Source organism: Manihot esculenta, chromosome 16, assembly GCF_001659605.2.
Source record: "Manihot esculenta cultivar AM560-2 chromosome 16, M.esculenta_v8, whole genome shotgun sequence".
Taxonomy (NCBI): domain Eukaryota; kingdom Viridiplantae; phylum Streptophyta; class Magnoliopsida; order Malpighiales; family Euphorbiaceae; genus Manihot; species Manihot esculenta.
The window spans coordinates 22577824-22601436 of record NC_035176.2 but is presented as its reverse complement, the minus strand read 5'-3'; the positions used below and the strand labels follow the sequence as shown (position 1 = coordinate 22601436).

General features: G+C 35.5%; 1 protein-coding gene across 3 annotated transcripts in view; it reads right to left on the bottom strand.

Moving 5' to 3' along the window:
- Positions 1 to 7776: 7776 nt before the first annotated feature.
- LOC110604091 (phosphatase IMPL1, chloroplastic) overlaps positions 7777 to 23613 on the bottom strand; it is a 30090-nt gene continuing 14253 nt past the window's right edge. For all 3 annotated transcript variants that reach the window (XM_043951792.1, XM_043951793.1, XM_021742172.2), the window contains 2 exons: positions 9829 to 9930; positions 7777 to 8083 (listed from right to left, as the gene is read on the bottom strand). In XM_043951792.1, the coding sequence (XP_043807727.1) occupies positions 7985 to 8083; positions 9829 to 9930 (201 nt within the window). In that variant the 3' untranslated portion in view covers positions 7777 to 7984. The remainder of the gene's footprint in view (positions 8084 to 9828; positions 9931 to 23613) is intronic.

The window sequence follows — 23613 nt, the reverse complement described above, 5'->3', positions numbered from 1 at the left end:
ATCAAATGTGGTGCTTCTGGGATTGATATTGGTGTTGTTCTTATGCAGGAAGGCCGACCATAGCATATTTCAGTGAGAAGCTAGGTGGCGCACATTTGAACTATTCTACCTATGACAAAGAGTTCTATGCACTGATTAGGGCTCTTGAAATTTGGAAACACTACTTGCTGCCTAATGAGTTTGTGATTCATACCGACCATCAGTCTCTCAAACACTTGAAGGGACAAGGTAAGTTGAACAAGCGGCATAGTAAGTGGGTTGAGTATCTAGAAATCTTTCCTTATGTGATTAAATACAAGCAAGGTAAAGAGAATGTGGTAGCTGATGCATTATCTAGACGTTATGCATTGACTTCCATGCTTAGTTCTAAGTTGTTAGGGTTTGAGCATTTGAAAGACATGTATGAGAATGATACTGATTTTTCTGATGTATTTAAGGCATGTGAACATGGGGCGTTTAACAAGTTTTATTTGCATGATGGGTTTCTTTTTAGAGGAAAACAAATATGCATACCCAATTGTTTAGTGCATGAGTTGCTTATTAGAGAATCGCATTCAGGAGGATTAATGGGACATTTTGGTGTGCAAAAGACTTTAGACATGTTGAACGAACACTTTTATTAGCCTAATATGCGAAAATATGTAGATAAAATTGGTGCTCAATGCTTTGCATGTAAACAGGCTAAATCTAAGTCCTTGCCACATGGGTTGTATACTCCTTTGCCTGTACCTACTGAACTTTGGACTGATATATTTATGGATTTTGTGATAGGTTTAACTAGGACAAAAAAAGGTAGAGATTCAGTATTTGTTATTGTAGATCGCTTTAGTAAGATGACACATTTTATTCCATGTTATAAAACTGATGATGCAGCGAACATAACTTATTTGTTTTTCAAGAAAGTAGTTCGTTTGCATGGTATACCTAGGACTATTGTTTCTGATAGAGATTCAAAGTTCCTTAGTCATTTCTGGCGTGTTTTGTGGAGAAAATTGGTACTAAACTTTTATTTTATACTACTTGTCATCCACAAACAGATGGCCAAATTGAAGTTGTTAATAGGACTTTATAAACTATGCTTTGTGTTATTGTGGGTAGGAACTTGAAAACTTAGGAAGAATGTTTGCCATATGTTGAATTTTCTTGTAATCGCGTTGTCCATTCTTCTACTGATTATTCACCTTTTGAGATTGTGTATGGTTTTAATCCATTAACTGTATTAGATTTAATGCCTTTACCTTTGAACGAGTTGTCTAATTTAGATGGAAAAGTAAAGGCTGAAATGGTTAAATTAATACGCGTGAAAGCGCGTGAGCATATTGAGAAGCGTAACAGGATGTATGATAAACAGGCCAATAAGGGTCGCAAGAAAGTTGCATTCAGACCAGGTGATTGGGTTTGGATTCATATGCGAAAGGAAAGGTTTCCGACTCAAAGGAAATCAAAACTCAATGCACGAAGGGATGGACCATATCAAGTGCTGGAACGGATCAATGACAATGCATATATAATTGATCTGCCCGGTGAGTGGTGTAAGTGCTACCTTTAATGTTTCTGATTTGTCTCCTTTTGATTTTGGTACAGATTCGAGGACGAATCCTTTTCAAGAGGGAGGGGATGATGTAAGCACAACCAACAACACTAAAAATGATGAGCTGGCATTGCCTCAAGGACCAATTACAAGGCTGAGATCCAAGAGGTTGAAGGACGCACTTCAAGGAATCATGAAGGAATATGTTGAAGCTTTGCAAGTTCGTTTTGAAGTTGAAGAACAATCTGGCCATTCCAAGTCAATTAGGCTGAATGTGTCCTTATTGACAATTCAAATTTTGTATTTATAGTGGGTAGTTAATTAGTAGTGGGTAGTTATTTAGCAGTTGGTAGTTAACCAGTAGTGGGTAGTTATCCAGTAGTGGATAGTGACATAGATCATGGATTCATGCAAAGTAGTGGGTAGTGGCATAAATCATGGGTCTATGCATAGTAATGAAAAGTGGCAAAGATCATGGGTCTTTATTTAGGTTATATAAAGCATCTCTTTTTCCATATTATGGACGGATTATCAATTATTCAATACAATTGCATTATGCGATTATTCTTTGAGAGCTTAAGAGAGATCTTGGTTCTTGACATTGCATCACGAATAAGGTTTGATACTAACTTGTATGGTTCTTATTCTTGCTGCTCTTAAAATCAATCAGTTATAAGTGTTCTTAATTGCATGTTAATTAAGGGTGCTTTAGATTGGTGAATTATTTTTCTGAACTAAGTTCTTTTTACTAGGGTATGTGTCGTTTCAGTCTCTAATAGGTTGAGGTTCTGCATCAATGGCATAAACTTGTCATTGTCTTTTGGGACTAACATCCAAAAACTCACCTGGCAGTTACTCACCTTGTGGTGCTTTTTGGTAGAAACTTGCCATTATTTTTTGGGACTAACACCCAAAGACTCATCCACCTTATGGTGATTCTCGGTAGAAACTTGCATTTGTTTTTTGAGACTAACACCCAATGACTCGCCCAATGGTTACCTCGTCTTGTGGCGCTGGCATAAGATGCCTTAGTCATTCTTATTAATCGGAACTAACACCAGGTCGTGGGCTTGGCGGCTACCCGCCTTATGGGCTGAGCATAAAATGCCTTAGGTAGTGGGACTAACACCCGGTCATGGACCTAATAAATATCCGCCCTGTGGCGTTGGCATAAAATGCCTTAGTTAATGGGACTAACACTCGGATTATGGACCTGACGGATATCCACCTTGTGGCCGTGACATAAAATGGCTTTAGCGGGACTAACACCCGGATTATGGGCTTGACAAATACCTTCCTTGTAGTCGTGGTATAAAATGCCTTTAGCGGGACTAGCACTCGGATTATTGAGCATGGTGGATACCCACCTTGTAGTCATGACATAAAATGCCTTTAGTAGGACTAACACTCGGATTATTAAGCTTGGTGGATACCCGCTTTGTGACTTTTAATGAATGCTCTTTAATCATTTTGAAGAAGGCAACTCCATCATTCCTTGTCACTGAATAATACAACACATTAAAAAATACATCGTTAATTGTTATTGATAAAATTTTCTCAGATTAAAATATTTCAAGAGTGGAGAATGACTCGGCCATCTAATTTGGCCAGCTTATAAGACTTTGGACGAATAACCTTTGAGACTCTAGATAGTCCTTTCCAGTTTTTGCCCAACTTACCAGACCCGACATTACCAGATGTTACATCTGTTCTTTTAAAGACTAATAGAGCATATATTCTTCTTTTCTATCACCTACCTAAGTGATTTTCTATTAATTCTACGCCTTATATCATGTTTTTGCAGAAAGCAAATGATAGAAAAGATGAGTAAGAATCAAGAGAAAAGAAGTTGATTATGTACAAAGGTTGAATAAATTTGACCAAAGATTTGCCCAAGTCTCTGGGCAAACCTCCAAACTACAGCAGAAGCAGACCTGATGCAGAAAAAAAAAATCAAATCTTCTCATTAAAGAATGCGCGATCTCACGTGTTCCAGTCCATACATCACTCCTTTAAGTGCTATATGATCTCTCCCAAAAAATCAAGGGATCTCTCCTCAAGGAAACAAATTAAAAGGAGATCTCTCAATAAAATAATTCAAATTAAAATCTTTAGGAAAGTTTGGTAAGGGTTCTGCTAGGGTTCAGTTGCTATAAATTCCTGCTAAAGTGACAACCATACGACATCATCTCTTCTTCTGCCAATTTCTTTTATTTTTCTTTTGTGTTTTCTTTCAAGTGATGTATGGCTAATCTCTTTATTTCTAGTTGGAGATAGGTTGGAGTTTCAATTTCTTCATGAATTGTGAGATTTAAATATTATTGATCTTTTATTCTTTCAATATTTATATAATTTCAGTTCTTAATATTATTATTACTTTTGATCAATAGGACCCCTTATTCATATTTTCAAAGTGATATATCGTTAGTTTGGATGTTTGAAGTTCGTAATTGCTTGAGGTATTCATCAACAAGTAACAATTAAAGAAACAATTAAAGAATTGCATGATCTAGCTTGAACTCACTATACAGTTTGGTTTGTTGGTTAGAATTGGGTCTCTCTAATCCTTAAGGCGGTTGATAAATTAAATTCAATAGACGTTCTTTGAGTTGTTTGTTGACTAGGATTAATTAGCGAACATTTCTTAATTAATTTACACCTAAGGAGAGATTGATTATGTGGAGCGTATTCTATAACTAGAACTAATTTACTGAATGAATAAAGATATTTTTATTTCTATAATCAATTTCCATAACTAAAATGGATCCTAATATTCAACTAGATTTTATTTGCATTAAATTGATTTTTTCTTGATTTTTGCTTTCTTTAATTATCTTGATTTTTATTTTGGTCTCTCTCTTCGTCAAAACTCTCCTTTCTATTTTCGTTGTTTATTTTCCTAGTTATTGATTGAAAATTCTTAGTGTTAATTTCTTATGGATTTGATCCTATTCACTCTATACGTAATTCACATTTGTTGGTTTTGGATAGATTAATTTTGGTCGACACCTATCAAGAACTAAGTCTCCTACATTAAAAACACACGACCTAACTCTATTGTTTTGAATATTCTGTACATCTTGTTCTGTAAACTGCCATTTTGATTGCAGCCTATTCACATAAAAACTCATCTTGATCCAGTTTGAACTGAATTTCTTTAGGGTTTCCTAAGATTTCGAGATGTTGTTTCTGGTTTTATGTGAAAATCAAGTTTCTTCAGCAAGTTGATGGGCATCGTTGCTTTTCCAAGGCTTTTTGTGGAGTGTCTATAGCATTCCTTAGCTGATTTCTGGTTACCTCGAACGACCGCCAATCCTCCTAGAGCTGGTAGCTTAAGACACATAGCACCCATTTTTATAACTATACCGTGGCAATTTAGGACAGAGTGACCTAATATCACATTGTATGCGAGTGAGATATTTATCACCGCGAACTCCGCATATAGCTCTCGCTTGTGCTTTTCATCACCCAACACAAGAGGGAGGTTGATGGTACCTAGTACTGGCATGGTCTTGTCTTCGAATTCCACTAACAGATAGGAGACTTTTACAAGATTATTTTTATGTAAGCCTAACTTATTAAAGACATCTAAGGTGAGGAGATTAACAGAACTACATGTATCCACCAAGACTCACCTCACGTCATACCTGTTCAAATGGATACTAATAAGCAGCGGGTCGTTTTGAAAGAAATATATTACCTTGTCTGCAGGTCCAAACCTTACTTCCTGCTTGGCCCGTGGTTCCTGCTCCACTGATAGGACATCTTCTGCAACGCGATTATCCCTTGCCATCACTGTATAGCCCTTAAAAGTTCACTACCAGTAGTGGAGGAAATGATTACGTCAACAAGTTGGCAGCAATTCGTGAATTGTCAGCCATTTTAGAGAATAGAAAAAGAAAAAGTTTGTTTTTAAGAGGAAAATGAATGAAAGACCAGTTTCTACTCCAGAGAAAATCTAATGGAAGTTTCTGACGACAGAACCAAATGATATGGCTAAAATGAAATTGTGTCGCGATTGATCAATTTGCAAGAAAAATAAAGTGAGGTGATGGGTGTCTATGGCAGCCACTCCAACGCTTGAGTCAGTAAGCTGAAAAAAAGCAAGTATAATGTAATGCTTTGAACTCAAGAGTAGTTGTGTACGAATTGCGTACCTTGATCATTGTATTCATCTGCTTTTATACTGTAAGAAGATGAAAATGGTTATTAAATCTCCTGAAAATCCGACTAACATCGACTAGTAGATATGAGATCCCACAATTATAGGTGTAACAGAGATCTATTGGATTGCGTTCTCTAATGGTAATTTTTCAAGGAGTCTCGCCTTGTAGTTGAGAGGACGAGCCTTGACGAAAAGCTAAGACTTACGGTATTTGGGTCTCCTTTTCCGCCAGTGAGACCAAGTATTATTCAATCAAACTCTTGTCACGTGACTCTGTTTTCAAATGCCAAATCAGTGCTTATTTTATGTGATTGTTATGCTATATCAATAATATGTTTTATATTTCATATAATTCTAACATAATATTATAAATTATGTCATCAAATTTATATAATTCTAGTCTAAAGAATTTAAATTTAAATTTTATAAATCGTTAAAAAATAATATATAATATAAATTATAATATAAATTGTTAAAAATAATATATAATAAAAAATCATAATTAAGAGTATAATTAAAATAGTTATTTATGAGCTATTCAAAACTTAATAAAAGTTTAATCCTATGTGTATATATACATACAATTTCTTTTTAATTATTTTTATGTTTAATATTATCTAAGTTTGTTTTATTATTTAAATTATATATTAAATAATTATTAACAATATTATAGAATAACGATATATTCTAATTAGTTATTAAAAATTTTTAACAGTATGATTTGAATAATTTAAGTAGTTAATTATAATTTATTCTATTTAAATAAGTTATATAACTTAAATTATAATTTATTCTATATTTAAATTATATATATTTATATGTATTTATGTTTGTGTGTATTTATTATTTAACCATAAATGTACTAATTACTTTATAATTTTTAATTATGAGTGAATTATATATTAATAATATATATTTATATATTAATTAATAATTCATCTTTCAATTAAAATTATATAATTAATAACTATATATAAAATGATATGATATTCATGCTGAAAATCATATATAATGTATATTAATATTAATGCTATTATTATTTAAATAATAGTATTATTATTTTAATATTAATTATTTATTATTTTAACATAAGTGCAAGATTATTAATTTTAATTGTAAAAATAAGATTTGAACTTAAATTTAAAATATTAAAAATTAAAAAAAGCCAAAATAAGAAGGGAAACTGTGAAATTTGTATTGAAATTTAATTTCAAATATAGTTCTAAAAATTAAAGAATCAGGAATCAATTTACTTTCAAATATGGTTCTAAAAATTAAAGAACCACCAATTTGATTCCAGTCCTGTACTGATTCTTAATAAAAATTTACCAAAATCGGAACTAAACAGCTCCAATGAAAATAATAATTAGTTTACATAAAAAATAGTCCCAGTATTTTTCTTTTTAGGAAAAGCAAAACTAATGAATCCAAATCATCAAGAAAATGTTAATAAATGAAAAATATAGAGAGAAAAGCCGAATCAAAGTTCTTGAAGCAAAGAGGTTAATTGCAGTAATGATCACAAAGAAGTTGCCTAAAGTTCAAATGAGCAACTTTAAAATTTTGTTTTTCAAATCGAAGCAAACAACTTTAATTTGTTCCAATTGACTCACTTGACATTTTCATCTGCTTTCAAAATCATACGGGTAATTCCATAAGAATTTTCTTATTTAACCATTTCAAGTTCGACAGCAGCTTCGCTTACACTATTATGCGTAAATATTTAGTTTCAGCCCTATACTTATTAGAAATGTTCAATTTAATACACTTTTATCTTTTTATCTAATTCCACATAAATTTTCAATTTAAGATCAATTTATTCTAAAAATATAAATTTTTAGTTTAATTTTTTTTAACTTCATGATTTAGATGAAAAATAAAATAGTTTTAATTTCATGAATTTACTAAACTTTTTTTTTTTTTAATTTAGCTCAAAAATCAACCAGCTTATTCTTGATTTTTGGACTAAAATTAACTTGAAAGAAGACAAAAAGTTGAAAATGGGCTGATCAAAGACTAGAGAAGAAAGTAGTAGTACTCAAAGGACAAAGATGAATGAAACTTAAAAAGATGTCAAATTGTGAAAAGTCTAACAGTGGATATCATATAAAAGAATTTAGCCCTGATCAAAGATTCAGATGCAAAGTAGTAAAAAATGTAAATCAATAATTATTATGAAGCTAGAAACAACAGATTAAGAGCATATACTATGACAAAAAAATAGAAACTGAGGGTAATATCTGAGGCACCTGCTACTGCAAGCTGTCTCAGCCGTAAATCTGGCCATTTCAAAAATCTGTGGGGTAATTTTCTGGCTTATACCATAGTGAGAAATCAATTCCTTTGGCTTTCAGTTTCTCAGTTGTAGGTGCAATCCTCTCCAAAAGCTGCATATTGAAGATAAATAACATCAGCCATGTAATCTCAGAAAAAAAAAGTCATTTATGTGATGTGAAAAATTGTGAACATTAATCAAACAGAAATACAAAGAAAGCAGCATGCACGATTGATACTTCTGAATCATTCATTTCGTTTCCACATCACTTCAATTCACCCGAGTATATTTTTGGATCAAAAGAACAGTAGAAAGAAGTGAAACAGTAATTAAGAAAGTGAGAGAGGAACAAGAAAACAAGGGACCTAGTGACAGGGCGGAACCAAGCCGAGGTCACCGTAGCATGGGTAGTCAGAAGTGGTGGAAGCAGAAAATAATGGTTGGAGGGAGCTTCCACAGCATTGGAGCATGGATCTTGGTCAAGAAGTCTTGGCATGTGGAGGTCCACGCGCTTGCAGCCAGGTGGGGATTCTTTGTTGAAGGTTGCTGGCGTTTTGATTTTCCAAGGAGAGTAGTGAGATTCAGAACAACCTGACGCACCTATTGTAATTATGGCAATAGATTTCTAATAAAAAAACAGCTTCAAGCTAAAAGAAGGAATAATGAGCAAGAACTTCAAACCCTAGCTCTAATACCATGTGAATAGAAAGAGGAGAGAAATTTTTTAAGGAAAAGCTTGATCATTTCCTCAAGCTTGGTTGGATTTTATACTGTTCCAGGGAAATCTAAATAAAAATGTTGAATAATTACAATATTCCATTAGATAATTACAACCCAATCTAATTCATAATTATAGTAGCAAATATCCAAGCAGTTACCTTCTCACAAATTTTTCCAACAAAACCATGACCTCCTAGTGATGAGTGAAAAACCAAGAAACTACATTTGGAATAAATTTCTAATGGTTCAAATGGCACAACAACTCCAACCTTTTGCATCCTAGCATTTCACATAGTTAATAAGTATCAAAGGCATACTACTACTCTATTAAAGTAATGCTTGCAGTCACGACTGCCGAACCAAAACCCCTTTGGGATATGCTTATGGCAGACCTCCCACATATATTCCTGCTTAATTTTCTCAGTCACTCTAAAACAAATAGACTCTCACCTTCTTAATACTCTTTTCTTCCCACTGGGAAGTATAGAAAATTTTCTTCCTAAAAAAGGTTTAGGATGCAAAAAATAAGGGTGTTCAACAGGATATGCAAATGAAATGTAAGATTGAGGCAATATTAGACAAGTAGCAAAAATAATCAAGTTTAGAAAAACAAAAGGAGGAATGAGCAGAATTTGTGTGCTTCTCAACACAGAACAGTTTAAACGTCCAAAACACTTATTGGTAAAGATATGGGATCAATTATACTACTTTGTAGATACTTCCACCCACAATGGATTTTGCTTTCACCAAATTCTAGCAGCAATACATCCTGGCAATTTCCATCACATCATTTCTTGCAGGAGGAAGGACATAGCCCTCAAAACACACAATTCTATGATACTATTGAAAAGAGAACAAGATTGAAAAGCTGTATTAAGCACTGTCCATGGCTAAAAAGTTTAAGGACTCTTGGCCATACATTATAATTGCGAAAAAGTGACCACAAATGGTTAACAGCCTCTTTGAAGAAGCAAACAATTAACCATTACTGAGTATCGTTCTGTAAATTATGGGGAAAAGAAAAAGGCAATATGATTATTTTTTTACTGCTGGTTGTCTAAACATGAAAAGCAAAGGAACATAGAAGATGAACAAAATAATCATTTTTGTTAACAAAAGGAGGCAGCAAGTCTTTACCTTCGCATGCATCACACCATTAGATACCAAGACAGATCTGTCAAATACACAGAATTTTCCACCATCCATTCGAGTAACTGTTCCACCAGCTTCTTCAACCATCTGCTTGACAAAGGAAGGAGATGCATTGATAAATAGAAAATCAGTGATAGAAACATCACTATAAAACTCAATTGGAAAAATTTTCAACTTTGTACCGTTCATGCAAATTGGCTCATGCCTATGATGGTAGCTGATATGTTGACAAGTTGAACGGTAACCTTATTATCTATGATATTACCTACATGTTCTTCATCATGGAGCTTATTTTGACTTTTGAAATATAAGAACGAAGTGGGGGAGTACAAAGGAGACGTTTGAGACAAATAATAAACAGGGACAAATAATAAACAAAGACAAACAAGAGAAAAGATGGATGAAGGAAATAGAAAACTCATGATAATGAAATCGGTTCTAAACCTTGCAAGAATTTTCAGATCTCTTATAGACAAAATGGATTCCTACTTGTAATTGTAAAATATTCTTAGGTTTGAGACTCCAGCAATACTTTTAAAACTTTGATTTCCATTGAACGAGAGAATGGAGAGCATCAAGGGTTACAACTTAGAAGTTGAACTTTGGGCTCTTAAATATTTTGGACTATAAATTGAAAACAATATACAGCAAAATGAATATAGGTTTATCAATTTATGCATATGCATTTGCTTAATAACAAAAACTGAGTAATGATACTTCAACAAAGGCTAAATGGTCAAAAAAGCCAAAACCGTCCAAGTTGTTGTAATTATGTCCCATTCTTTAATTTTAGCAATTTTTTTCAATTTTAAAAGATTAATTGAAAATATGTTCAAATGTCAATTAAAATTATGTCCTTAAAAGGCATTTAATAAGGATGAATTTTTTTTTAAAAATGTAGGTCACATATAATTGTATTTGTTAAATTTGAATCAGGCCTAACTTACCCCAAAAGTTACCAAGCTCAGACTCCTCTAGAGCCCTGTAAACGGCACCTTACTCAAACCCAAACTAACGTAGGATTCAACACACTCCTCACACTCAGAACTACACTAGAGCATGACATATTTATGGGAGACATTTATAGAAGGCTCTGATATGATACCATGTTAAATTTGGTTCAAGCCTAATTCACCCAAAACTTGTCACATTCTAAAACCCGTAGAAATAGAGAAACTATTATATTTAAATTGTATCATTCTAAAGTTAGAGCAATTAGCTTCAAGGGAGGTGCTAGTTTAACCTCGAGCTAATTAGGGGAGGTGCTAGCTTATCCATGGCCACTTGACACATAATTCACCTATAAGTAGAGCACTAAAAGGTCCAACTTGCATTTCATATAGAGTTATACATGCAAAGATAGAGTTAAAATAAAATTAACTAGTAATAGTATTTTAATATTTTTAAACCGTAATAACTGAATCATAGAAAACCCAAATAAGAAAATAGACATATCTTAAAATAAAGCATCTAATGTGATAAGCAGGTCGGAATCAAGTTACTTTCAGGAGGTGTTTAAGGGTTTTCTGACATGTTAGCTTGAGGTGCTTATTAAAACCGACGTGCTCACCTAAATGAAATGAACTTCTAAATGTTAAAAGTGTAAGTTTAGTAGGTCAATCTATAAATATTGAAAGTGTAAAACCTAAATTAAAACATGTGGAAAAGTTTAGTAGGTTAAAGTGTGAATATGGAAAGTTTAAAAGTAAATTTCAAGTTTGGTCCACCATCTTTTTCTACTTTTTCACCTAAACCCACCATGTGTCACTTAGCTATACATGAAGACATGACTAAGCATGAAAGAAAAAGTTGCCTTCCATTTTCTCCATGCTTGCCGTACCTAAACCAAAAAGAAAGGGAAAATTAGTTTGCCTTCTTATCTTCCATTTCCACCATATTTCTCCGTTCATCCATGCAAAATCCTTCCCTAAGTGAAATAACCAGCAAAGGAACTATAGAAAAAGAGGAAAGAAGGAGAGAAGTTTAGGTGCTTAAGTGGTAAGTGATAGAAATTGAAAATTAGGTTAGGCAAACATATTCTTTAATGTTTTCAATCAATTATATGTTGTTAAATGAATTAAAACTCATGTTTTTCTTATTCTTTGTAAAGAACAAATTTAAAAGGAGGAAGGTACATCAAAGGGGAAAGGCAAGGAAAAAGAGTAACTAAGGTGTACCTAAAGATTTTGAAAAGAATTATGCAAAAGGTTTGGTATTTGTATGAAATTCTGTTTTTCCTTTGATTTTCTCATGAATATGTAAAATTAGGGATTGTTTTGATTGCTGTAAATGTTATTTTGATTGTATGGATTTGTAATATGAATGTTGAAATAATAATTGGAAGGCTTAAAGCAAATAGATACAACATGGGAGCTAAAAACACAAAACTGGTAGAATAGGTTCCAACAAGACAGCTTGTGTTGGAAGCCTCATAACTTATTGTATAATTATTGAAATTAAGCCTAACATGTACTTAATGAAAGCTAAGACAAAAATTTAAAACTTTCCTGAAGTGACCAAATTCTGAATCTGTAGCTAATTATATATAAATGGCTAGTAAACCTAAATTGGTCATAGAAGATTGTGCATCCAGAACAGTTTGTATTACTTAGACCATAATCAATTATTTACTTATTGAAATGAATTAAGACCAGTGCCAAATGAACCCTGGGTAGTATACCTAAAACTTTGTACAAGAAAGTTAAGCTTGAATCTGTATCCAAATGTATGCATACGATATATTTTATTAGATTAAAAACAGATACAAAAACTGTATTTGTTAGAACCTGATTGGGCAGCTTGTAAAGAAAAATTCATAACTTAAGTTAGGAAGGCCAGAATTAAATGTAATATATCTTGTTAGAAAGCTAAGATATAAATGCACAAAGTTCATGAAAAAAGGTGAGTCTAATTATGTCCATAATACACTTAGAAATGTGACGCAATCTAAGGTAGAGACAAACCTAAATCTAAATGTTGACCTAAAAGGGATTGACATATTAGCTTTGCGGCCAAATTACGCACGTGCTAGCTTGACATCCCTGCTTTACGCACGTGCAAGCTTAATAGACTAAAACTTTACACACATGTTCTTAATGAAGTGGTAATATATTCATGACTGAATATTATGTTCATGACTAGTTATGGTCTAGTATACACATATGTATGCATTTAATGACTCGTTTATCGACGTGTATGCTTATGAATAAGTAGTTCGACATACTTGCTTGTTTCAACCTGTTAAGCATCTAAATGAATAATTTTAGTACAATAAATATTTAACATGTAAATATGTATTCTTGGCCCTACTAAACCATGGTGGGAGTCATAGTAAGAATAAGGGTATGGCATGCCATATACAGTTTAGCAGTATTGCGCCCTAATGGGCTACGTGATATAATATTTTCGACACACTATGTGTCATACAGTTTTTCGGCTTTTGAGCCATATGGGCACAGCATTCGGCCCCCAGATCATACAGTTTGGCACTTTGTGCTATACAAATATAGTTTTCCCTTATCTAGCTAGTTGATCCTGCGAAGAGTTTATAGGGGCTAAGATTTAATTATATGACTTGTTAATACCTTACAAGTGTGCACACAAGATGATTGCCATAAATATGAATGATCTTACAGTTATACAACTACATGACTTAATTTGCCCACTTTTCATCCACTGACATAAAATTTTCACTCGTTTTTATAAAATAATTTCGTTGTAACTGTCATGAGTATTCTTATTTATACTTGAATGAAATATATTGTTATTCACCCACTGGGCATAAGCTCAGTGCATTGGACTTTTTCATACGCAGGTAATAGATAAAGGAAGCAACAATCAAGAGGTCTGGTTCTGCATCAGCACGGAGACATCATCATAACCAGTTATTCACAAGTTTTATATAAAGGTTGTTTATATTTGGCATGTACATTAGTAGTCTACCAAGAGTCTATAAATGAGTGTTGAAAATAGTACAAGTATAAATAAATGTGTTTACTATTTTAAGTTATTATGTTCTATTTATGGATTTAATAGTGTGAAATGCGCAATTATTGAGATTTTATGACTATTTTCCATAGGGATAATTGCTCATAAGCAGGGAAAACTCTTGCAGTTTCTTCCTTTAAAATTGTTTTGTGAGTTAACATACATTTAAACAAACTAAATAACAATTTATAATGTAAAAGCTAACTTAAGTCCACATATATAATTGCATATAGTATAGTATGTGGCATCCTTTACTGAGCCATTTTATAGACAAGTAAGGGTTGTTACATTTTTTGGTATCAGAGCAAAGGTTTAGGCGGTTCTAGGGTATAGCATAATTGAATGTACATGCCAAATGTGTCAAGGTTATGATGTATCTCTGTAAAATTGATGCAGACCTATTTTGAGTCTTTAATTGTATACAGAGGATGTCTAAGGAATCACAACGTGCTATGGATGAGGAGGTGGGAAGTCATGCCCCCTCAGAATCCGTTGAGCCAGCAGTTGCACCAGCTCCTCCTAGTGAAGATAAGTCAGGACAAGATGCATTCTTACAACAGCTGGCAGATATGTTTAGATGAGTTTCAAGGGCAGCACCTTAGGTGTCACCACCAGTTGCAGTACATGTGCAGACTCCTGCTAGACCACCAATAGACAAGCTTAGAAAATATGGAGCTATCAAATTCAAAGGCAGAAGAGAAGATGATGCTCCAGCAGCAAAGTACTGGCTGCAAAGTACAGAGAGAGTGTTGTAGCAACTCCAATGTACACCACCAGATAGTGTGGCTTGAGCAGTTGCCTTGTTACAAGAGGAAGCCTATCAGTGGTGGGACACCACATCACAGACAGTACAACCTGAGCAGCGGACTTGGGAATTCTTTCTAGCTAAGTTTAGGAAGAAGTATATTGGAGATTTGTATCTGGATGAAAAGAGAAGAGAGTTCATGTATTTGAGACAGGGCAAGATGACTGTCAATGAGTATGAAAAAATTTCATCAGACTGAGTAAGTATGCCCGGGAAATGGTGCCTACAGAGAAAGCTAGATGTAAGAAATTTGAGCAGGGTTTGCATAGTGACATTAGGGTTCTTTTGGCAGCCCATCCCATCAGAGAGTTCTCTACTCTGGTAAATGCAGCATTGAATATAGCAAAGATAAAAGAAGAAGAACAGAGTTGGAGACAGAAAGGACAGCAGAAGAGAGGACAAACCCAGTTACAGGGGCAATCCTCAGCCTCTCAGGCACCTATTAAGAGACAAAGGGGTGCCTAGCCATCAAGGCAGAGTCAGGTACAGAGACAAAGGCAGGGACCAGTACAGATTTTTCCAAGAAGGTTTGGGCAGCAAACTAGTACTACTCTAGCCAATTCAGGAGGGGCAGGCAGGGGACAATACCCAGTATGTGAGCACCCTCTTCAATGGAGAGACTTTAAGAAACACTTTATCTCCAACTTCATATGCTATATCTTTTCTCTTCAAATCTGCATAAGACTTCTGTCTATCTGAAGCTGTTTTCAACCTTTCCTTGATAGTTCTAACTTTCTCTTCTGTTTCCTCACCAAATCTGGACCTATCAATTTAGCCTCACTGAGTTCTGTCCAACACAATGGAGTTCTACATTTCCTTCCATACAATGCTTCATAAAGTGCCATTTTAATACTTGCCAGATAACTGCTATTGTATGCAAATTCAATCAATGGAAGGTATCTCTCCCAGCTCCTTTCGAATTCTATAACACAACTTCTAAGCATATTTTCTAGTATTTGAATTACCCTTTCAGATTGCCCATCTGTTTGAGGATGAAAGCCGTACTAAATTTCAACTTAGTACCCAGTGCTTCATGCAATTTCTTCCAAAATTTGGATGTGAACCTCGGGTCCCTATCTGAAATAATGGAAAGAAGTACTCCATGTAACCAAACTATTTCATTGATGTATAGTTTTGCATATTTCTCTAATGAGTAATCGGTTCTCACTAGTAAGAAATGTGCTGACTTAGTCGATCTATCTACAATCACCCAGATGACATATTTTTTTCTTGGTGTCAGTGGCAATCCCACAACAAAATCCATAGTGATCCTATCCCACTTCCATTCTAATATGGAAATAGGGTGTAAAAGACCAGAAAGAACTTGATGCTCAGCCTTCACCTGCTGACAAGTCAGACATTTAGCCACAAATTCAACTATATCTTTCTTCATACCTGGCCACCAATAATGCAATTTCAAATCTTGATACATTTTAGTGCTACCAGGATGCATAGCATATGAACTACTGTGTGCTTCCTCCAAAATGTTCTTCCTCAGGTCATCAACATTAGATACACATATTCTGCCTTCATAATACAAATAGCCATCATCCCGAACCACATGTTTCTGCTTTTTCCCCTCTTGGACTTGCCTTATCCACAAAGCTATTTCAGTATCCCCTTTCTGTGCTTCCTGGACTTGTTGGAGTAGATTGGGTCTAAGCTTTAGTTCTGCTATGAATAGCCCCATCATTAGCTAAAGATAGACAAGCATTCAAAACTCTCAGAGCAACTAATGATTTCCTGCTAAGTGCATCTGCTACCAGATTGGCCTTACCTGGATGATAGTCAATAATGCAGTCATAATTCTTAAGCAACTCTAACCATCTTCTCTGTCCCAGGTTAAACTCCTTTTGTGTGGGTAAATATTTTAAACTTTTATGATCTGTATAGATATAACATTTTTCTCCATACAGGTAATGCCTCCATATCTTTAATGCAAAGACTATGGCTGCTAACTCTAAATCATGGGTAGGGTAGTTCTTCTGATATGGTTTTAATTGTCTTAAAACATAAGCAACTACCTTCCCCTCCTACATAAGTACACAACCCAGCCCATTATGTGAGGCATCGCTGTAGATCACAAAATCTTTACCTGATTCTGACTGTGTTAGGACAGGTACCTCTATAAGCATCTTTTTAAGCTTTTCAAAACTCTTCTGACATTTGTCATCCCAGTCATACTTAATATTCTTGTGCAACAATTTAGTCAATAGGGCAGCAATGATTGAAAATCCCTTTACAAACCGCCTATAGTATCCAGCCAAACTCAGAAAACTCCTAACCTCTGCTACATTCTTAGGTGGTTTCCATTCAAGGATAGCTTCTATCTTTTTAGGGTCTACTCTGATTCCTTCAGTTGACACGACGTGTCCACGAAAGGATATATCATTTAGCCAAAACTCACATTTACTAAGCTTGGCATAAAGCTGTTTCTCTCTCGGAGTCTGTAATACTATCCTCAAATGTTGATCATGATCTTCCTTAGTCTTTGAGTATATTAAGATATCATCTATGAATACTACTACAAACTGATCTAGGCAAGGATGGAAGATGCGGTTCATTAGATTCATGAAAGCTGCAGGAGCATTAGTTAACCCAAAAGGCATAACAAGAAATTCATAGTGTCCATATCGGGTTCTAAAAGCAGTTTTAGAGACATCTATTTCTTTAATCTTCAACTGGTGATATCCCGAGCTCAAATCAATTTTAGAAAAGACACTTGCTCCTTTTAATTGATCAAACAAGTCATCTATTCGGGCCAAAGGGTATTTATTTTTAATTGTCACCTTATTTAGTTGTCTGTAATCTATACACAACCTTAGTGTCTCATCCTTCTTTTCTACAAACAATACAGGTGCGCCCCAAGGTGAGATACTAAGTCGTATGAAACCCTTGTCAAACAATTCTTGTAATTGTATTTTTAACTTTTTTAGTTCAGTAGGTACCATCCTATAAGGAGCAATAGAGATAGGTGTAGTGCCTAGTATAACATTTATGGCAAATTCCACCTCTCTCTCTGGTGGTAACTCGGGAAGATCATCAAAAAAAACATCAGAGAAATCACACACTGTGGATATGTCATGCACACCTGGATTCTCCTTTTTGGTTTCAAGTGCACAGACTAGGTAGGTGTCACAACCCTTGCTGATTAATCTCCTAGCTTTAGCAGTCGATATAATATTAGACAGGTAATCTGACCTCTCCTCTACAACTACCACATCGTGATCTGCAAGTGTTTTCAATGTAATTTTTTTTGATCTGCAATCTACTTTTACTCGATGACTAGATAACCAGTCCATGCCAAGGATTACATCAAATTCTCTAAAGGGTAACTCTATCAAATCACCATGGAAAGTCTGACCATGGATGGATATAGGACAATCCCTATATACTTTACTCACTATCACACTATGACCAAGGGGGTTGGTTACTATTATATCTTGGTTTAGAGAATTTGCATGTAATTTCCCTTCATTAATGGGTAAACATATGTATGAATGTGTAGATCCTGGGTCTATCAATGCATGCACAGGTTTTTCAAAGATTGAGAATGTACCAACAATCACATCTGGGGAGTCCTTGTCCTCCTTAGCCCTGATAGCATAGGCTCTAGCCGGTGTTCTGAAGTCTGGTCTATCTACTGTTTCAAACACCCTCTGACTGGCTGAAGTTGCCCCTGTTTGATTACCTCTACCCCTTCCTCTTCCTCTAGGTCCAGCAGGAACAAGCCTCTCTATAGGTGGTGCTAATGATACCTGTCCCCTAGGACAATCTCTCATAAGATGCTCAGTAGATCCACACCTGAAGCAAGCTCCTGTAAATTTTCTGCAGGGTCCCAAATGCCTTCTACCACAGTGCTCACATAATGGGTATTGTCCCCTGCCTGCTTTCCTGAATTGGCTATAGTAGTACTAGTTTGCTGCCCAAATCTTCCTGTAAAAACCTGAGCTGGTCCCTGCCTTTGTCTCTGTACCTGACTCTGCCCTAATGGCTGGGCACCACTTTGTCTCTTAATAGGTGCCTGAGAGGCTGAGGATTGCCCCTGTAACTGGGTTTGTCCTCTCTTCTATTGTCCTCTCTGTCTCCAGTTCTGTTCTTCTTCTTTTATCTTTTCTATATTCAATGCTGCATTTACCAGAGTAGAGAACTCTCTGATGGGATGGGCTGCCAAAAGCACCCTAATGTCACTATGCAAACCCTGCTCAAATTTCTTACATCTAGCTTTCTCTATAGGTACCATTTCCCGGACATACTTACTCAGTCTGATGAAATCTTTTTCATACTCACTGACAGTCATCTTGCCCTGTCTCAAATACATGAACTCTCTTTTCTTTTCATCCAGATACAAATCTTCAATATACTTCTTCCTAAACTCAGCTAGAAAGAGTTCCCAAGTCCGCTACTCAGGTTGCACTGTCTGCAATGTGGTGTCCCACCACTGATAGGCTTCCTCTTGTAACAAGGCAACTGCACAAGCCACACTATCTGGTGGTGTGCATTGGAGCTGTTGCAACACTCTCTGTGTACTTTGCAGCCAGTACTCTGCTGCTGGAGCATCATCTTCTCTTCTGCCTTTGAATTCGATAGCTCCATATTTTCTAAACTTGTCTATTGGTGGTCTAGCAAGAGCCTGCACATGTATTGCAACTGGTGGTGGCACCTGACAGGTGCTACCCCTAAAACTCATCTAAACATATCTGCCAGCTATTGTAAGAATGCATCCTGTCCTGGCTTATCTTCACTAGGAGGAGCTGGTGCAACTGCTGGCTCAACAGGTTCCGAGGGGGCATGACTTCCCATCTCCTCATCCATAGCACGTTGTGATTCCTCGAACATTCTCTGTATACAATTAAAGACTCAAAATAGGTCTGCATCAATTTTACAAAGATATATCATAACCTTGACACATTTGGCATGTACATTCAATTATGCTATATCCTAGAACCGCCTAAACCTCTGCTCTGATACCAAAAAATGTAACAACCCTTACTCGTCTATAAAATGGCTCAGTAAAGGATGCCACATACTATACCATATGCAATTATATATGTGGACTTAAGTTAGCTTTTACATTATAAATTGTTATTTAGTTTGTTTAAATGTATGTTAACTCACAAAACAATTTTAAAGGAAGAAACTAGAAGAGTTTCCCCGACTTATGAGCAATTATCCCTATGGAAAATAGTCATAAAATCTCAATAATTGCGCATTTCACACTATTAAATCCATAAATAGAACATAATAACTTAAAATAGTAAACACATTTATTTATACTTGTACTATTTTCAACACTCATTTATAGACTCTTGGTAGACTACTAATGTACATGCCAAACATAAACAACTTCTATACAAAACTTGTGAATAACTGGTTATGATGATGTCTCCATGCTAATGCAGAACCAGACCTCTTGATTGTTGCTTCCTTTATCTATTACCTGCGCATGGAAAAGTCCAATGCGTTGAGCTTATGCCCAGTGGATGAATAACAATATATTTTCATTCAAGTATAAATAGGAATACTCATGACAGTTACAATGAAATAATCTTATAAAAATGAGTGAAAATTTTATGTGTCAATGGGTGAAAAGTGGGTAAATTAAGTCATGTAGTTATATAACTGTAAGGTCATTCATATTATGGCAACCATATTGTGTGCACGCTTGTAAGGTATTAACAAGTCATATAATTAAATCTTATCCCCTATAAACTCTTCGCAGGATCAACTAGCTAGATAAGGGAAAACTATATCTGTATAGCACAAAGTGCCAAAGTGTATGGCCTGGGGGCCGAATGCTGTGCTTGTATGGCTCAAAAGCCGAGAAACTATATGACACATAGTGTGTCGAAAATATCATATCATGTAGCCCATTAGGGCGCAGTACTGCTAAACTGTATATGGCATGATTTCCTGCTCTGAGAGTTTTGAATGCTCGTCTATCTTTAGCTAATGATGGGGCTATCATAGCAAAAATAAAGTTTAGACCCAATCTACTCCAACAAGTCCAGGAAGCACAGAAAGGGGATACTGAAATAGCTTTGTGGATAAGGCAAGTCCAAGAGGGGAAAAAGCAGAAACATGTGGTTCGGGATGATGGCTATTTGTATTACGAAGGCAGAATATGTGTACCTAATGTTGGTAACCTGAGGAAGAACATTTTGGAGGAAGCACACAATAGTTCATATGCTATGCATCCTGGTAGCACTAAAATGTATCAAGATTTGAAATTGCATTATTGGTGGCCAGGTATGAAGAAAGATATAGTTGAATTTGTTGCTAATCCACCATATTTCTCCGTTAAGACAAAATCTTCATCCATGCAAAATCCTTTCCTAAGTGAAATAACCAGCAAAGGAACCATAGAAAAGGAGGAAAGAAGGAGAGAAGTTTAGGTGCTTAAATGGTAAGTGATAGAAATTGAAAATTAGGTTAGGCAAACATATTCTTTAATGTTTTCAATCAATTATATATTGTTAAATGAATTAAAACCCATGTTTTTCTTATTCTTTGTAAAGAACAAATTCAAAAGGAGGAAGGTACATAAAAGGGGGAAGGCAAGGAAAAAAAGTAACTAAGGTGTACCTAAAGATTTTGAAAAGAATTGTGCAAAAGGTTTGGTGTTTGTATGAAGTTTTGTTTTTCCTTTGATTTTCTCATGAATATGTAAAATTAAGGATTGGTTTTGATTGCTGTAAATGTTCTTTTGATTGTATGGATTTGTAATATGAATGTTGAAATAATGATTGGAAGGCTTAAAGCAAATAGATACAACATGGAAGCTAAAAACACAAAACTGGCAGAATAGGTTCCAACAAGACAGCCTGTGTTGGAAGCCTCATAACTTATTGTATAATTATTGAAATTAAGACTAACATGTACCTTATTAAATTTGGGACAGGCCTAACTCACCCCAAAAGCTAGCTCCAGGGGGAGGAGTGCCTATGGCCCATATAAGGGGCACATTACCCTTTTCCACAACCGATGTGGGATTCAACACACCCCCTCACGCCCTGAATTTTTTACTGGTGCGTGGCACATTTATGGGGCGCCCAATATCAGATGGGGAGGCTCTGATACCATGTTAAATTTGGGCTAGGCCTAACTCACCCCAAAAGCTAGCTCAAGGGGAGGAGTGCCTATGGCCCATATAAGGGGCACATTACCCCTTTCCACATGTTGAATCCCACATCAGTTGTGGAAAGGGGTAATGTGCCCCTTATATGAGCCATAGGCACTCCTCCCCCTTGAGCTAGCTTTTGAAGTTTTGTTTTTCCTTTGATTTTCTCATGAATATGTAAAATTAAGGATTGGTTTTGATTGCTGTAAATGTTCTTTTGATTGTATGGATTTGTAATATGAATGTTGAAATAATGATGGGAAGGCTTAAAGCAAATAGATACAACATGGAAGCTAAAAACACAAAACTGGCAGAATAGGTTCCAACAAGACAGCCTGTGTTGGAAGCCTCATAACTTATTGTATAATTATTGAAATTAAGACTAACATGTACCTTATTAAATTTGGGACAGGCCTAACTCACCCCAAAAGCTAGCTCCAGGGGGAGGAGTGCCTATGGCCCATATAAGGGGCACATTACCCCTTTCCACAACCGATGTGGGATTCAACACACCCCCTCACGCCCTGAATTTTTTACTGGTGCGTGGCACATTTATGGGGCGCCCAATATCAGATGGGGAGGCTCTGATACTATGTTAAATTTGGGCCAGGCCTAACTCACCCCAAAAGCTAGCTCAAGGGGGAGGAGTGCCTATGGCCCATATAAGGGGCACATTACCCCTTTCCACAACTGATGTGGGATTCAACATGTGGAAAGGGGTAATGTGCCCCTTATATGGGCCATAGGCACTCCTCCCCTTGAGCTAGCTTTTGGGGTGAGTTAGGCCTAGCCCAAATTTAACATGGTATCAGAGCCTCCCCATCCGATATTGGGCGCCCCATAAATGTGCCACGCACCAGAAAAAAATTCTGGGCGTGAGGGGGTGTATTGAATCCCACATCGGTTGTGGAAAGGGGTAATGTGCCCCTTATATGGGCCATAGGCACTCCTCCCCCTTGAGCTAGCTTTTGGGGTGAGTTAGGCCTCGCCCAAATTTAACATACCTAATGGAAGCTATGACAAAAATCTAAAACTTTACTGAAGTAATCAAATTTTGAATCTGTAGCGACCAAATTTTGAATCTGTAGCTAATTGTATATAAATGGCTAGTGAACCTAAACTGGTTACAGAGGATTGTGCATCTGAAACAGTCTGTATCACTTAGACCATAACTAATGATTTACTCATTGAAATGAATTAAGACCAGTGCCAAATGAACCCTGAGTAGTATACCTAAAACTTTGTACAAGAAAGTTAAACTTGAATCTGTATGCAAATATATGCATACGATATATTTTATTAGATTAAAAACAGATACCAAAATTATACTTGTTAGAACCTGATTGGGCAGCTTGCAAAGAAAAATTCATAACTTAAATTAGGAAGGCCAGAATTAGATGTAATATATCTTGTTAGAAAGCTAAGACATAAATACACAAAGTTCATGAAGAAAGGTGAATCTAATTATGTCCATAATACACTTAGAAATGTGACACAATCTAAGGTAGAAACAAACCTAAATCTAAATGTTGACCTAAAAGAGATTGATATGTTAGCTTTGCGGCCAAATTACACACGTGCTAGCTTGACATCCCTGCTTTACGTACGTGCTAGCTTAATAGACTAAAACTTTACACACAGGTTCTTAATGAAGTGGTAATATATTCATGACTGAATATTATGTTCATGACTAGTTATGGTCTATTATACACATATGTATGCCTTTAAGGACTCGTTTATCGACGTGTACGCTTATGAATAAGTAGTTCGACATACTTGCTTGTTTCAACATGTTAAGCATCTAAGTGAATAATTTTAGTACAATAAATATTTAACATGTAAATATGTATTCTTGGCC